General features: G+C 36.1%; 1 protein-coding gene and 1 pseudogene across 3 annotated transcripts in view; both read left to right on the top strand.

The window, feature by feature from the left end:
- LOC149851207 (actin-related protein 2/3 complex subunit 3-like) overlaps positions 1-6050 on the top strand; it is a 75352-nt gene extending 69302 nt beyond the window's left edge. For all 3 annotated transcript variants that reach the window (XM_090014142.1, XM_090014159.1, XM_090014151.1), the window contains exons 3-5: positions 4795-4903; positions 4998-5267; positions 5598-6050. In XM_090014142.1, coding sequence (XP_089870268.1) covers positions 4795-4903; positions 4998-5267; positions 5598-5803 — 585 coding nt within the window. In that variant the 3' untranslated portion in view covers positions 5804-6050. The remainder of the gene's footprint in view (positions 1-4794; positions 4904-4997; positions 5268-5597) is intronic.
- A 4353-nt stretch (positions 6051-10403) lies between these two features.
- LOC149851208 (prefoldin subunit 1-like) lies at positions 10404-13126 on the top strand (annotated as a pseudogene).
- The last annotated feature ends 1783 nt before the right edge of the window (positions 13127-14909 follow it).

A 14909-nucleotide genomic window follows, 5' to 3' on the forward strand; every position in this document is an offset into this window, starting at 1 on the left:
GTCACAAATGTGACCGTTGGGTGCTCCCAACGACTCCTTTGGGAGCCCCCTTTGTGGCTCCTCTCTTGTGTTATAAATAGGGGTCTCCCCCTTGTATTTCTTTGAGATTTGGAGGAGCTCTTGCTCCATTGTAAGGGGTTTTTCCCCTCTTCTTCCTTTCTTTCAATAATATTCAACTTATGACTTTTAAGTCATATTTTTGCCCCTTGTGTGGGTTTATGTGTTAGCACATTATGTGCTTATGTTGTTCCCTTTAATGGGTTTATTCGCACTTCATGTGCATGTATGGGTTCATTATTGAACCTAATGTATTCAAAGCCACTTTCTAACAGTTATCTCCTCTCCTCTAATGGTAACTTCATACTGCAATAACTTTGCGTGAAGATCTTCAAAACTAGGCAATGAAGGGAGACATAGGAGGGAGGTGACCAGAATGTGATAATTGGATCCAAGACCATTCAATGCCTGTTGAACATTTTCTTTGTTAGGAATTTCACAACCCACCATGGCTAGTTGATCTGTGATGGTCTTGACTTTGTTCATGTACTTTGTAACTGATAAGTTTTCTTTCTTCAAGAGCTGGAATTCTCTTTTTAAATGTAGGATTCTGACCTTTGAAATCTATGAATAAGTCTGCGCCAACCTTTGCCATAACTCCATAGCCGAGCATTAATTGGGAATGCCCACTAATACCTCTTGAGAAAGGGTAGAAGTAATGTAAGCAACGACTGCTTGATCTTTTCTCCTCCATTTCGCAAATTCTGGATTGTGAATCAATTTGTTGGAAACCTCCCCTTTATCATCTCGCTCCTCCTGCATTACAAACTCTGGCGGTGCATGAACTGTCCCGTCGAGGTGTCCAGAGAGATCTAAGCTCCTGATAAAAGGCAAAATTTGCCTCTTCCAAGTCAAGTAATTCGAATTGTTCAGTTTTTTAGAGATGAGTTGACCAAGAAAACTTGGCGGTAGAGAAGGAGAATCCATGACGAAAGAATATGAAGGAAGATAAATAAAAAAACTGACAAGTACAACAATACTAGGAAACAATCGATGCACCAGTATTAGAAATTCCAGCAATTCAAGCTCATCTCTCCTTTTTCTTTTTTTTTGAACGAGGACAAGCTAGCTGCAGATAATCAAATATTCCCAACTATGCTGATGCTGCCTAGTATTCTAGAAAGGCCAAACAGGGCAACAGTCTAATTTAATTAAAACCTGATCAGATTTGTTGCTGACGTCAAGAGTGATCAGGCGTCCAGGAATAGAAGTAAACGTCAAGAATAGGGTAAAGAATTCAGATCAGGCAAAGGGCAGAACAGAAGTCTCAGATCTGATAATGAAAACAGATCTGACGTTAATGCTAGATCTGATGCAGCATCGACAAACTTCAATCTGTTTCACGTGTGCTCAAGTGTTGTAAAGGATTGACGTTCAGATCTGGAGGAGAAGGATGACTTAACAGATCTGACTTTAATGCTAGATCTGATGCAGCGTGGACAGATTTCAGTCTGTTTCACGTGTGCTCAGGTGTTGTAAAGGATTGACGTTCAGATCTGGAGGAGAAGGATGACTTCAATAAATAAAAATCTCTCCTTTTTTTTTTTGAGTTTGAGTTAAAAAAAAAGGAACAGCAACAAGGGAGAAGGGAGAGAGAGATTGATTATTTTGAAAGCAACAGAAATTAGGTTTTAAACAAGAACCCAAAAACTTGATTTGAAATCAAAGATCAAGACAGAGAAGACAGGTAGAAAACAGAAAGAGGAAAGGAGAAGAATTAATGCTGAGAAAGATAGGAAAGAATCACAGTGACCTTGCTAAAGCATTGGATCTCTCAGGACACACCTTCTGGAACCAGTTTCGTGCATTTCGGGCGGTGATCAGAATCAAGCCTGCTCTGATACCATGTAAGAATTTGTCCACCAGCGTTCAGTTGATGCAGAAGAAGGAGAAGATTGAGAGAAAGAGGGGCGGCTGCAACAGATGGTGCAATCCCACGCACTGGGGTTGTGCCCTATATTTCATATATATATTATGAACTGGATTGGGTCTGGATATTACACAATATTACATCGGTTTCAGACCCGATATAAAAGCTACAAAGGAGTTAGGATTAATATATAGACTTCGGGTCCAGATCCAAACCCGTAAACAAACAAAATAAATAAACATGAGTAAAACAACCCAGCCTCAATAGATACATGTCTTATGCCAATAATTTTTTACAATACAATATGATACATATCTTATTTTGCTTACAACCTTGACGGTAGAGACTATGAATAGACATTCACTCTTGTTGCTCGTATAACTACTGTTAGAACCTTTATTTTTGTATTTTCAATTAAAAAATGACCTATTTTCTAGATGGATGTCAAAAATGCTTTTTTAAATGATAACCTTAATGAGGAAGTTTATATGAAACCACCTTCAGATTTAGAATTGGCATATGAAAAAGTTCTTCATTTGCAGAAAGCCTTGTATGGCCTAAAACAAGCCCTTAAGGCTTCGTATGATCGATTCAGTACAATGACGATTCAACTAGGTTTTAAGTCCTGTTATACTAACACTGCATTTTTGTTAAGTCTTTTGATAGAGGTATAGTTATCTTGTTGCTCTATATGGATGACATGATTATCACAAGAGGTGATAAATAAGAAGTTAGTAATATCAAAGATGTTCTCAAATCCAACTTTCATATGGCAATTACTTTCTTAGTATTTAAGTTGCATATTCACCTTGTAGGTACTTTTTGTCTCAGACTAAGTATTCTATCGAGATAATAGAGTGATCCAGGCTTTTTGATGAAAAAAAAGTTGATACTCTAGAGGTCATTAATGCTAAGATGAAAAAAGATGATGAAAAACCTCTGAAGGACCCAACTTTATATAGATAAATGATTGGAGTCCTATCTTATCTCTCTATTATTCGTCTTGATATTGCTCATGCTATTTACTCTGTTAGCCAATTTCAGCATGCCCCTACTACAATACATATGAGTTGTATTGGAGATTATTAGAAACATTAGAAACACTAAAATTATAGTTTATTTCTTTCTTCTTCTCTATTAGAAGCTATGTCACATGGGTGTGGGTGCGGCGATGCTTCACTTTAAAAAAACTTGGGTGCAGGGGTGCGGGAGGGCAAAAATATAAAAAATGATATATATATATATATATATATATATATATATATATATATATAATTTTTAAGTTTTAACAGTTAACAACAATAACACTAATGAAATAAAAAACAATTATCATAATATCATAAAATCAATTCATCATCATGCATGCAATAAATCAAATTAACAATCTACAATTCTATTATATATATATATATATATATATATATATAAAGCCCGCGAGTTGGCCCGATCTGACCCGTGACTTTGGGGTTGGGTTTAAGCCTGGTTCAGGTCGGGCATTCTTCTAAAAACTGAGCCCAAGCCCGACCCGTTTGGGCCGAGCAACAATTCGCCCGGCTTGTCCAGCGCTAGTTGACCAAGAAGCCTGAGGTGCGCCTCGCCTTGAGGCATATGCACTTAAGGCCTATGAGGTGCATGCCGCAGGCCAATTGCGCTATATATGTGTTCCTCAAGGCATAAAGGCCCTCGCCTTGAGGGAAGGCGTGTTTCACAACACTGGTACTGTGACATGTATAAGCCCTGTTTTTTTAGTATGAAGAATGCTGTATCAATGGTTCTAGCAGCTAACAAGTGTAGGTGAAATTGGTCCACGGGTCATGCAGTTATTTCATCTGACTTAACAACTTGTGGCATCACGCGAGAATTGAAGCAAAATGATGTGTGAAGGAAGTGAACTTCATGCTCCACAGGATAGGTGTTTTTGAAACATCAAGAACATCAGATGATCTCTAGAGGTCTTGTTAATTAAAGTAGAGCATCAATCATGATGGTTGTTGGTCTTCACTATTGAAGCAGTTTTCATCCTTCATAGCATCTTATTCAAAAAATTGTTTGCGTCTGTCTAGCATATTTTTTGTGCAAGCTGTTAACTGTTAGGCTGAAGATAGCGACCTTGAGTCTTGAGACAAAAAATGTGAACTTTTTTTTTATCTTTTGAACTATCCTTCCTTATTGAAGTGCTTGGTACTGTCTCAACCAACTTGAAGAAGTTAGTTTCTTAGGCTTCCAAACAATTGGTACCGAACATGCCTTTGATTATAAACCTTGCTCACAAGTTTTTTTTTTCATCTTGCTCTTGCAATCCACATTTTCCTTTAATAAATCTCCATCTGCTGGTTCTTGAAGGAAATGAAAAAAAGGGTTTGTTCCACTTTTCTTTTTATGCCAGTTGTTCCTTGGTAGTTGCAGTTGAGATAGATGTGGTTGATACTCTTCGCCTGGTCTCAGTCAATCCAACTTCTTAAACGTGCCCTGGAACTCGAGGAATTTTGCAGCTGATTTATGCATCTTATTGGGAGTCCAGAATAACTGATTTCAAACCTATGATCTGATAAATATTACTGATGGCATTAATGTTCTCCACATACTAAAAGTGGAAAATAGAAGCCATGGTATTTTTTCCATTGCCTCTTCTGCAAGAAAGTGTCCTTTTTCTGTTGAAATTTTGATGTTTGATCCAAGTGTTGGGCTCTCTCATTTATTAAGTTTCATAATTTGAAGTGTTCTCATACACTGGCAAGCCAGTTCTCAGCATTGAGCAGTTAATGCAAATGGATGATGACATACTTCAAGAACGTTTAAGAATGCTTTTAGATGCAGGCTTAAATACTCTGTCAATCAATCTGTGTCAAATGACTGTCTGCTGACAGGTTTACCACTCAAGTTTTGTAAATGAAGAAGGCATCACTAAGGCTTGTGGATGCCCACTTCTTCCATTGAGAAGCCATATTAAAGGCCCTGCTCCTGTTTCAGATCAAGGTTGCCTCAACTTTTGCTTTTCTGTTTTCCTGTTACATTTCTTCAATGCTATTTTCTTATGTTTTGATATTATGCTGCCATATTGTTTTAACAGGTGCACTCGACATTGTGGATGAATCTATCACTTTCTTCCGTGCCAATGTTTTCTTTAGGAATTTTGATATCAAAAGTTCATCTGACAAGCTCCTGATTTACTTGACACTCTACATCAACATAGCTTTAAAAAGACTTGAGGGATGTAAAACATTAGCGGAAGGCACCAAAGCTGTCATCAACCTAGGGCTTGAGAAGGTCCCTGTGCCCGGAGAACCTAACTTTCCATTTGGTGGTCTTTTTGCACTACCAGAGTCCCAGGAAGAAGCAGGTATCATAATACATTATTAACAATTTTTATTTTATCAAAAGGGGAGCATGTTATTCTAGAAGGCGATGTGTTTGGTTTATCTATGTTAATAGTTTAGGATATGGTAGGTCAATTCTTAACCAGATTTTGCATGGATTTGCTCCAAGATGTGGGCTTGATACAGGATCTGAACCACACCACATGGTGGGATCTGTTTTCATTTTACCCCTTTTTTGTTAATTGACTTGCCTGAGTCATTTGGGACTTTGCTAGAGACTTCAACCAAGGTCTCATCAGGTTTTCTTGAACTAATTTAATTGACATTAATGCTGAGACATTGTTGGGTAGCAGAGCTCTTCCGGAATTACTTGAAGCAGCTCAGGGAGGAAACCAGTGGCAGGTTGCTGACCTGTGCTTACAGATCCAATGGCACTCCAAACAAATGGTGGCTAGCTTTCTCCAAGAGGAAATTTATGAACATTATTGTTCCTAATGACTGTTCGGATGGCAGCACTCGTCGAAAGAGCACGTTGATGGGTCGGTTAAGTATGGGCTGATCACCCTGCTAAACTCATGAATCAGAGCAGTGAAAGGTTTAGCGGATAGACCTTTCCTAATCTTTGTTTAGGGAACTTGCTTGTGGCTAACTCTATCACTTCTCTCGGAGGGACTGGGTCTTGTGAAAAGTTCCAAACTGAAACTATGAAACCTGAAACTTGTTAACCATTGTGAGTTGTTTTAGACTCCGGCTTCCTGATACGAGGAAAGATTGACAGTTTGCTAATAAAGTCGGTGAAACTTCCAGATCTCTGTGTGCGTGTGTTAAAAAATGGAAAGGGTTTACATGTTTGAGTAATTCATAAAAAATGCTGGCTGTGAAGCATGGTGAACTGTTAAGATCCTGGCAGTTTAAAAACTCGACTTTGATGCACCATAATCACCATATGGGTTTATAGCATAGTCACCTGTATCATTAAAGGTAATTTCTCCAAGAGTTTTTTAAAAGTTGACAAGTCTTGGAAAAATGTCCAGAGTTTAAAAAATTAGAAAAAAATATAAATAACAACAAGAAAGTTAAGAAAACAATAAGTTTTGCATTAGTTTTTCTTTCAGAAAGTATAAAGAGACATGTTTTAAAGGTTTTAAAATATAAAAGAAACAAAAAAAAAGGAATGCAAACTTAAAATAAAAAAGTTTTTTTTTCAAAAAATATCGTGATATTATCATGATATTTTTTCTGGCAATATTTTGAAAATATCACAATATATTCTTGATATTATCGGCTACCTTGAAATAGCTGATAATATAACGATATTTTCAAAATATGGTGATATTGGTGACAGTGGTTTATAGTTTATTGGTTATACAACTAAGAATCAGGTGCAATATAATTGCACAAAATAAATGTGATGCCCCATCTTGTTGCACAATGAGTGTTCCCAGGCCCTACAAAACAAGCCAAAAACCAGTTACATTTTGTGGGGCCCATAGTCTGATTGGGACATGTGTGGGAGGGTAGATTTAAATGTCACAGTTTTTTGTGCAATGTGGTTTCACCTAGTCTGCCCTTTGAGCTGGCTCTGTCAATCATCTCTTGCTGGCCTTGTTAGAGCTACAATGGGCAACATTTAGTAACGGTGACATGAGGTACAACTGCTTTGTTTCTTTTGGTTGTATTTTATGAAACTAACCTTGTGGATGTGATATACGAATCGGCTCTTGAATTCTCATTACATGTAGTCATGCTTTTACAAGGCTTCAAAATTCAACAGCCTACAATATGTAATACTTTCTCGGGTTGTAAAATTGTATTTTTTTTTATTGAAAAAAAACATGATTCAAAAGCTGGATCTTACTACTATTTGGAACATGCACAACACATCTACAAGGTCCGATTGGGTCAAAACAACCTAGGCCTGTTATTTCTAGAGGGGGTTGTATGTAATGGCGTCATTACCAAATGTTATCATCCCCTTGAAAACACTCAAAAAATGACACTAAATTTTACATCATCGTTAAGCATATAAAAGGGTCAGACTTGAACCGATCAGGGCATGTATTGAGTCCGATCTTATCAGTTATCAGCTTCGTGATGGGAAAAGGGTAAACCGAATCTGAATTGGATTAGTTATCAGACATATTCTCTGTAATTGGATTAGGGACGTAAAAGGTTTGGTTTTGGGTCAAGTGTACCCCTTATTAATCCAAGTCGGTTTCAGATTCAAATGGAAAATGGTAGTACAGAATCCAACTTTTACATGTAATTAGGTTCAGATCAAAAATCTCAAACTGATTCCAAATCCAATTGGTTCAACTTACCAAACCTGACTAATCAATGTCAGATTGAGGTCGGACGTCCGACGTCCCTAGTTCAGATATTTATCTGTCTTATATACCAATCAGAATCATTATATAAGGCATAAAACCACCTTAGGTGTCGCCCCGCGTGACATGATTCCCTAAAAACCTTACAATTTTTTATATTCTTTAGATGTTCAAACTCGTAATTATCCAACATCATTAGGACTTTTTTTTACCTTCGTAACTGCTAATTGAGGCCTTATTGCAATAGAATTGTACCACCCGTCGGCTAATGCAAATACACACTTAAATATATAATCACACCTTTTTTTTATATGGACCTCATGAACTTGCATAAATTTATTTGTGAGTTTTCGGTGAAATTGAAACCACCAAAATCATAAATATCCTATATTTTCGCATATATGTCAATACTTTGCATAAATATATTGGTGAAACTCAAATCACAAATATCCTATTTTTCACATATACTTTATGAATTCAAATAAATATATGTGTAAAATGCCAGAAACTATAAATTCACAAATATCTTATTCACATATACTTCAAGATCTCACATAAATGTATTTGTGAATCTCCTTCTGTCACAAATATTACACTTAAGTATTTGAAAATTAATGATAAATATGCGATATTGCTTATTTTTTACGAATTTATCAAATCACATATAAACCCGTTGCAGTTCTTTACCTGCTTATTTTTGCAAAATCTAAGATATTTTTTGTCTTTTGTCCCAAACCTGCTTTCCTTCCAACAAATATTTTTGACAACTATTCATAGACAACACTTCATTACTGTTGAAACATTGATGGTATATTTTTTTGGTAAGCACAATATTCCATTTTGTTTAACGATTGAATCAAACAATGTTCCCTTTTGTTAATTTAATAGCTTAATCAAATAATGTTGCCTTTTGCTTTTTCAATATTGTTATCGATGGTGACTTGTTTGATTAATCATCCTCGCAAATAGTCTATTTGTTTTTTGCAATGCTTTTTCAATATTTTATGTCTTGTTATCGTATAAAATTTTGAATATGTTTATTAATACAATATAACCATTAAGAAGACTGTATTGAAGGGGTTCACACCCACGTCATCTTCACTACGACTACAAAAGCCAACGAAAAACTATGAATTGCGTCATTAAAAAAAACAAAAGGGAACATTGTTTGATTCAGCCGTTAAACAAAAAAGAACATTGTGCTTATCGATGGCTCAGTAGTGATAAAGTGTCGCCTATGAATAGTTGCCAAAAATAATTGACAGAAGGAAGCAGGTTTGAAACCATTGGTTGGGGATAAAAAAAAAAACCTAAATTATGCAAAAATAAACAAGTTTTTGAAGGTTAGGAACCACAACTGGTTTATATGAATCGATAAATTCACAAAAAATAAACAATATCGCATATTTGTCATAAATTCTTAAAATACTTAAGTACAATATTTGTGACATAAGGAGGTTCACAAATACATTTATGTGAGATCATGAAATATATGCAAATAAGTAAGATATTTATAAATTTGTAGTTTTTGACATTTCACACATATATTTATGCGAATTTGTGAAGTATATGCGAAAAAATAGTATATTTGTGATTGGAGTTTCACAAATATATTTATGTATATGCGAAAATGTAGAACATTTACAATTTTAGTGGTTTTACTTTCACCGAGAATTTATAAATAAATTTATGCGAGTTTATGAGGTCCACATAAAAAAAATGTGTGATTCTTGATTTAAGTACATGTTTGCAATAACTGACGGGCAATACAATTCTATCACAATAAGGTGTTAATTCGTAGTTGCAAAGGGTAAAAGGGTCCTAGCGATGTTAGATATTTGCGAGTTTGTACATTGAAAGAAATATAAAAAATTATAGGGTTTTTAGAGAATCATGTCAAATTATCCGTACAATACAATAATTTTTCATAAAAAAATATAAGACAAATAAATATCCGGACCCATTTAGGATTGTGCAAATCAGTCCTATGTTCAGCTTGAAATTGCAGATAAGACCTTTGTTTCCAACTAGGGAGGTCAAGGAATTGGATAGATCCGATATCCAACCTGATTACAAATCCGATTAGTAATCTGATTCAGACTTAGTAATTTCATGACGGAATCTGACGGATATCCGATTCTCATTACATGTTTTTTTTTTTTGGGTTTGGTATTAGCTTTTTCTCATCTGAATCTGCATGCGAGTCCCATTAGCCAATGTCTGATTAGTCGGATTTGATATTGGCTATGTCCGGCCCGAATCGGTTTACATCTCTATTTTCAACATTAATTTTTCCGGATCTGGTATTACCAAATCGGATCCATAATAAGGTGAGAACCAACTGATCCGACCCATTTGCAACCAGCTTCTTGCTTTATAAGAAGGGGAATAAAATTTGCATAGCGGTCTCATTAGCCAATATCCGATTAGTCGGATTTGATGTTGGCTACGTCCGACCGGAATCCATTTACTTCACTATTTCCAACATTAATTTTTCCGGATCTGGTATTACCATATCGGACCCGTAATAAGGTTAGAACCAACTGATCCGACCTGTTTGCAACCAGCTTCTTGCTTCATAAGAAGGGAAATAAAATGGGCATCCGAGTCCCATTAGCCAATATCCGATTAGTCGGGTTTGATATTGTCTATGTCCGACCCGAATCCTTTTACATCTCTAGGTGCTCGTTGACACCCCTAGGTGATCCTAACACCCCCTAAGGGTCAAACTTGATAGCTGGATTTGTGGGGTAGTGCAGTCCTGGATCACACTTACGCCTGGCTTGCCTAGCAAGAATTTTTTCTTTAGGAGTGATTTTTTCAGAAGTTTGGATGATGGTAAGATTTTCTTTTTGTAAGAACGTCAGTTTTCAAATTTCATTTTAGTGATAAGATTTCCTTTCTGTTGCTTTAGGCATTCCTTGAACTTCAAGGCCAGATGATAGAGACAACAGGAAAATTAGAGCAGGTGAGCAGAAGTGCGTTGCTTGTGTAAGTTTCTTATTTGCTGTTGCTTCTTGAGCTATGAACTATTGAACACTTTTTTCTTTGGCTGTCTAACTTATTGTGTGTTCATTTGCCAAGTCAATAGTATTTGAGCTGAAATATATAACCCACTTTGTCGTCATATCTGGTGACTTACAAATGAGTTGATTAAAGTTATTTTATTGCTTATATTTCAGGTACAGATGCAAATGCACAGCAAAGAAACAGAGAAAAAGCGTGCTTTCCTAACACTAGAGGAGCTGCATCAACTATCTGATGATACACATACTTACAAATCCATCGGTATGAGTTAATATTCTTTGTTTGTGGATCTTACTGAAAGCTGACATGTAATGCCTTGTTTTTTTATTTTTTGGTTGTGATTAAAGAGTCTTCGATGATTTCTTTTTTAGATTACTTCAGTTTTGTAATTTTCTCAGGGTTGGTTTTAGTCTTTTAGAAGTTTTTGTCATTGTTGCTCTCTGTTTATGAGTTTCAATAGTCTACCCTGAACCAACTTTTACATATTGTGGAGACATGGTGATTCAGCTGTCTGCCACACAATGGAACTACTTCATTGAATCATGAAAGTTGAGAATGGTTTGCACACAAAGTGCCACGATAGATATGCATAGATTTTACTGGTCAACAAAGACTGCAAATCTATTCTTGTTTAGCATGGCAGTTGGTTTGTGTGTGTGCATGCACATATATATGTATGTGTGGGTGTCTTTCTGTGCGTATCTTATGGATTAAAGATATTCTGTTATGTGGTATGGTTACAACACATGGTTTGTGGTTCTTAGGTGTATTCACCAGTACAACTAAGGCATGTTTGGTGGAATTTCTTTATGCTTATTAGGAAGCACTTTAGCATTGCATGTAGCATTTTGTTCATGGGAGCATACAGAGTTCTTGAAATGCTTTCCTCGTGATGCTTGTACATGGAAGTACCAGAGCAATATTTTTATACTTGTACAATTTATGCTGCTTGATTGATGAAAATCACTTACATAACATACAAGTATTTTAACATTCAAGAATATCCAATATTGAGTTATGATAAATATGAATATGCAAAGATGTTAGTACAAAGTCTAGGGAATGTTCACCATGGTTTTTTAATACATTTGTACAAAATTTTACTGTTAATCTCCTAAAAGAATTGTTAGTGCAGAGTTTATAAGGGCAACAAATAAAGTTCTTAAAAAATGTGGATCACTTTCCTGTTATGATTAGTTTGTGGTTTATTCAAAACAGTTATTTCATGGAATAAAAACAAGGGCTCTGATCATCTATTTATTGAGAACATAGCCACCAACATCAGTGTCAAAAATTTCTTTGAAAAATATATAGATAGGGGAAATCTTGGGAAGACTTTGACATAAAGGAGTAGGAAAAACTGTGCTTAGAAGAAACAAAAATCACATGATTTTTCTGATATTTATGCACTAATTTGTTCGTATTGAATATTCTCAAACATGGGGAAACATCATTTAGCAATATCTTCTTAAAATATTGCAGTATTTTGGAAATATCTGCAATATTTTTCTCTGATGGGAAAATTTCTTTTTGATAGCTCGGTGGGATTGGTCTATTCAAATGGTCTAGTTATCACATCTATCTCACAACTGCGAGCTTGTCATATTGATTATTTGCCATTTCTGGAATATATCAGAGGGTTTACTTTCACCTCTGATTCTTCTCCACTGGCCATCATCCATCTTGGCTATTGGAGAAAAATAAAAGAGAAAAGAAATCTGAAAAAGGGAGAAGAATGGAAGAGAACCATTTCAAAATGAGCGCACTGTTCCTAGCCATAATTATATAAAGGAAACCATCTTAATTGTCATAGGATCTGCAAGAAATTTTGATTCTTTCAATAACTTGGCTCTCTTTTGTTTTCTGTCCTCCCCCTCTTTTCCTGCAATGGCATGTTTTGAGTGGTCCAAATTGACATCCCTGTTTGTTCTTTTTCAGGTAAAGCGTGAGTAATGGATCTCTATCTGTAATCAGATTCTCTCCCTTGATGGAACTATAAGTTTGATTCCTTTGTGGAATTGATAATCTTTCATGTGCATGAAAATCTTTTTGCATTTGATGTTTCACGTGTTCAGATTTGTTTTGGAGGCAAAATCTGCCATAATAAAAGAGCAAAAGCAGAAGATGAAGGATGGTGAAGCCGCTCTAGCCTCATTACAGGTATAATTACATATTACTCAGGTGGTCTTAGGTCATTGGTTTTTCAACCCTGCTCTCCTAAATTCCTGTCAATCAGCCATGGAATCCTGAGATGTATTCTCAGTTCTTTATATTTGCTACTGGTTTTGCTTTCAAGCAGACTTCAAAGGAGTACATAGAGAAACAAACGACAGAGGTGGAGAACAACTTATGAGAATTGCTGGCACAAGATGCTGGTCTGGCTCGTCAGATAATGTCAATGACTGTATAAGTTTGTCTTTAACATTTTGCATATTTTCTATTGTCTATTGTGTCCTTGGGTAGTTTGGTCTTTCTGAACATCAAGCAGGAAATTTGCTCATTTTCTTGGTCAGTCAGTAGGGATTCCTTGTGAAATTTTGCTAACAGCCCTTCCTTTCCACTGCACTGCTACCATCCTTTTGAAAGAGAATGTTATTGCTCGATTCAGGATACCCTGACTGGAGTTTGATGATAATGTTTGGTCACCTATTGTTGTACTGAAAACAAACATCTTATTTGCATCTCTTTCCCACTGACCCTCCCCTGTTTCCCTCTTTCTGTTTCCTTGATTGTTTCCCATGTAAACTATATTGGAGTGTGTACATGGGTGAGGTAATTGCAAACTTGCCTGAGCCATGACTTGAAATTTCATGACGACTTGGTAGCCAGTCATGATCCAACAAATAAGCATCTTGGCTAGGCCATGAGTTTTGGCACTTTTTTTTTTTACTCGGAGAAACCGCCCCAGACGCAGAGACCTAACCGCGCTGACTCAGCCTACCGTACTCCGAGGGCTTACCCCTCAACCCCAGGGAGTCACCAAGCTTCGGCTTATGCAGGGGTGACACCCATGGGATTTGAACCTAAACTGCCCCTCAAACGGTCTAGGCCCCATCCCACTAAGCCATGAATTTTGTCACTTGTTAAAAGAATTCACTTGCTGCCCTATTTTTTATTTTTATTTTCATACCTTTTTTGATAGGCTTTTTATTTTCATACTTGGGGCACGTTTGCTCGGCCCTAAATGAGAATCTTTCACAATCGTAAGAGAACGATTTCCATTTGTCCCATTTCTCACGTTCCAGCAAACATAAGAGATGGAATCCTTCACATGCTTCCAAATCACATTAGGGGCCGTTTTACTCAAGTAATTCAAAAACACTGCACCTGTGATTTCGAATCACATGAGATGCAAGCAAAAATGCCCTAAATATCAGAAAAGAAAATTAGCATGAATTAGAAATACTACTGTATCAAACTGATCCACTTGATTATTTGAAGTGTTAAGCCTAAGCTGAAGAGCTGAAGTTCTTGAACAGGTACTTTTCCTTGGTTTTATTCAATGTTGAGAAAGAGACTGCTATTTGCAATCCAAACCTGCAAATCATTTTACCAAGGCAACACGTGTGTTGAGAAAGAGACTGCTATTTTTTTGTGCCTACTGCTTGCCTAACTAGCTTTGAAAAGATAGCTTTTATTTTTTCAAAAATCAAACCATACCTACCTACATGCTTGATTTTGTGGGAATCGACTTTTGGATTGTCATTCTAACACAAAGTTAGGTTTTTATAAGATTAAAAAATCAACGTTTTACATTTAAAAAAATATTCAATGCTTACAAAATCATGTTTTTTCTCAAAAAAACATGATCCAAGTGTGATTTTCTAGCAAATCAATCATGCAAAACACATCTATATGGTCAGATTTTTTAAAAACCTAAAAACCACTATCTAAGTTGGGTAGGCACAAAAAAGCATCATACACACACACACACACACATATATATATATATATATATATAGAGAGAGAGAGAGAGACGAAAGAAGATCAACATTATCACTCATGAAGATCAACAAAATGTTGAACCTATGAACCGAACAAAATAGAAAACAAAACTAAAATATAGAAAAACAAAAGCTAAAGAAAAAGAAACTACAGACAACTAGCAACAAACAACAAAGCCAAGCTCAACTAGGATCGGCTGGATTAGAAGAAACCACCGATGAGTGAAAGACGAAAGGAGAGGTCTCTAAGATGCATACGTAGAATCACATATACATCAACCAGGATTTTATGGACAAGATTATTAAGGATGACCGAAATTTGACAGAAAGTAGCATCATTGTGTGCCATCCAAACAAACCACCAAGT

This window comes from Nuphar pumila, chromosome 1, assembly GCF_984573655.1.
Source record: "Nuphar pumila chromosome 1, dmNupPumi1.hap1.1, whole genome shotgun sequence".
Classification (NCBI taxonomy): domain Eukaryota; kingdom Viridiplantae; phylum Streptophyta; class Magnoliopsida; order Nymphaeales; family Nymphaeaceae; genus Nuphar; species Nuphar pumila.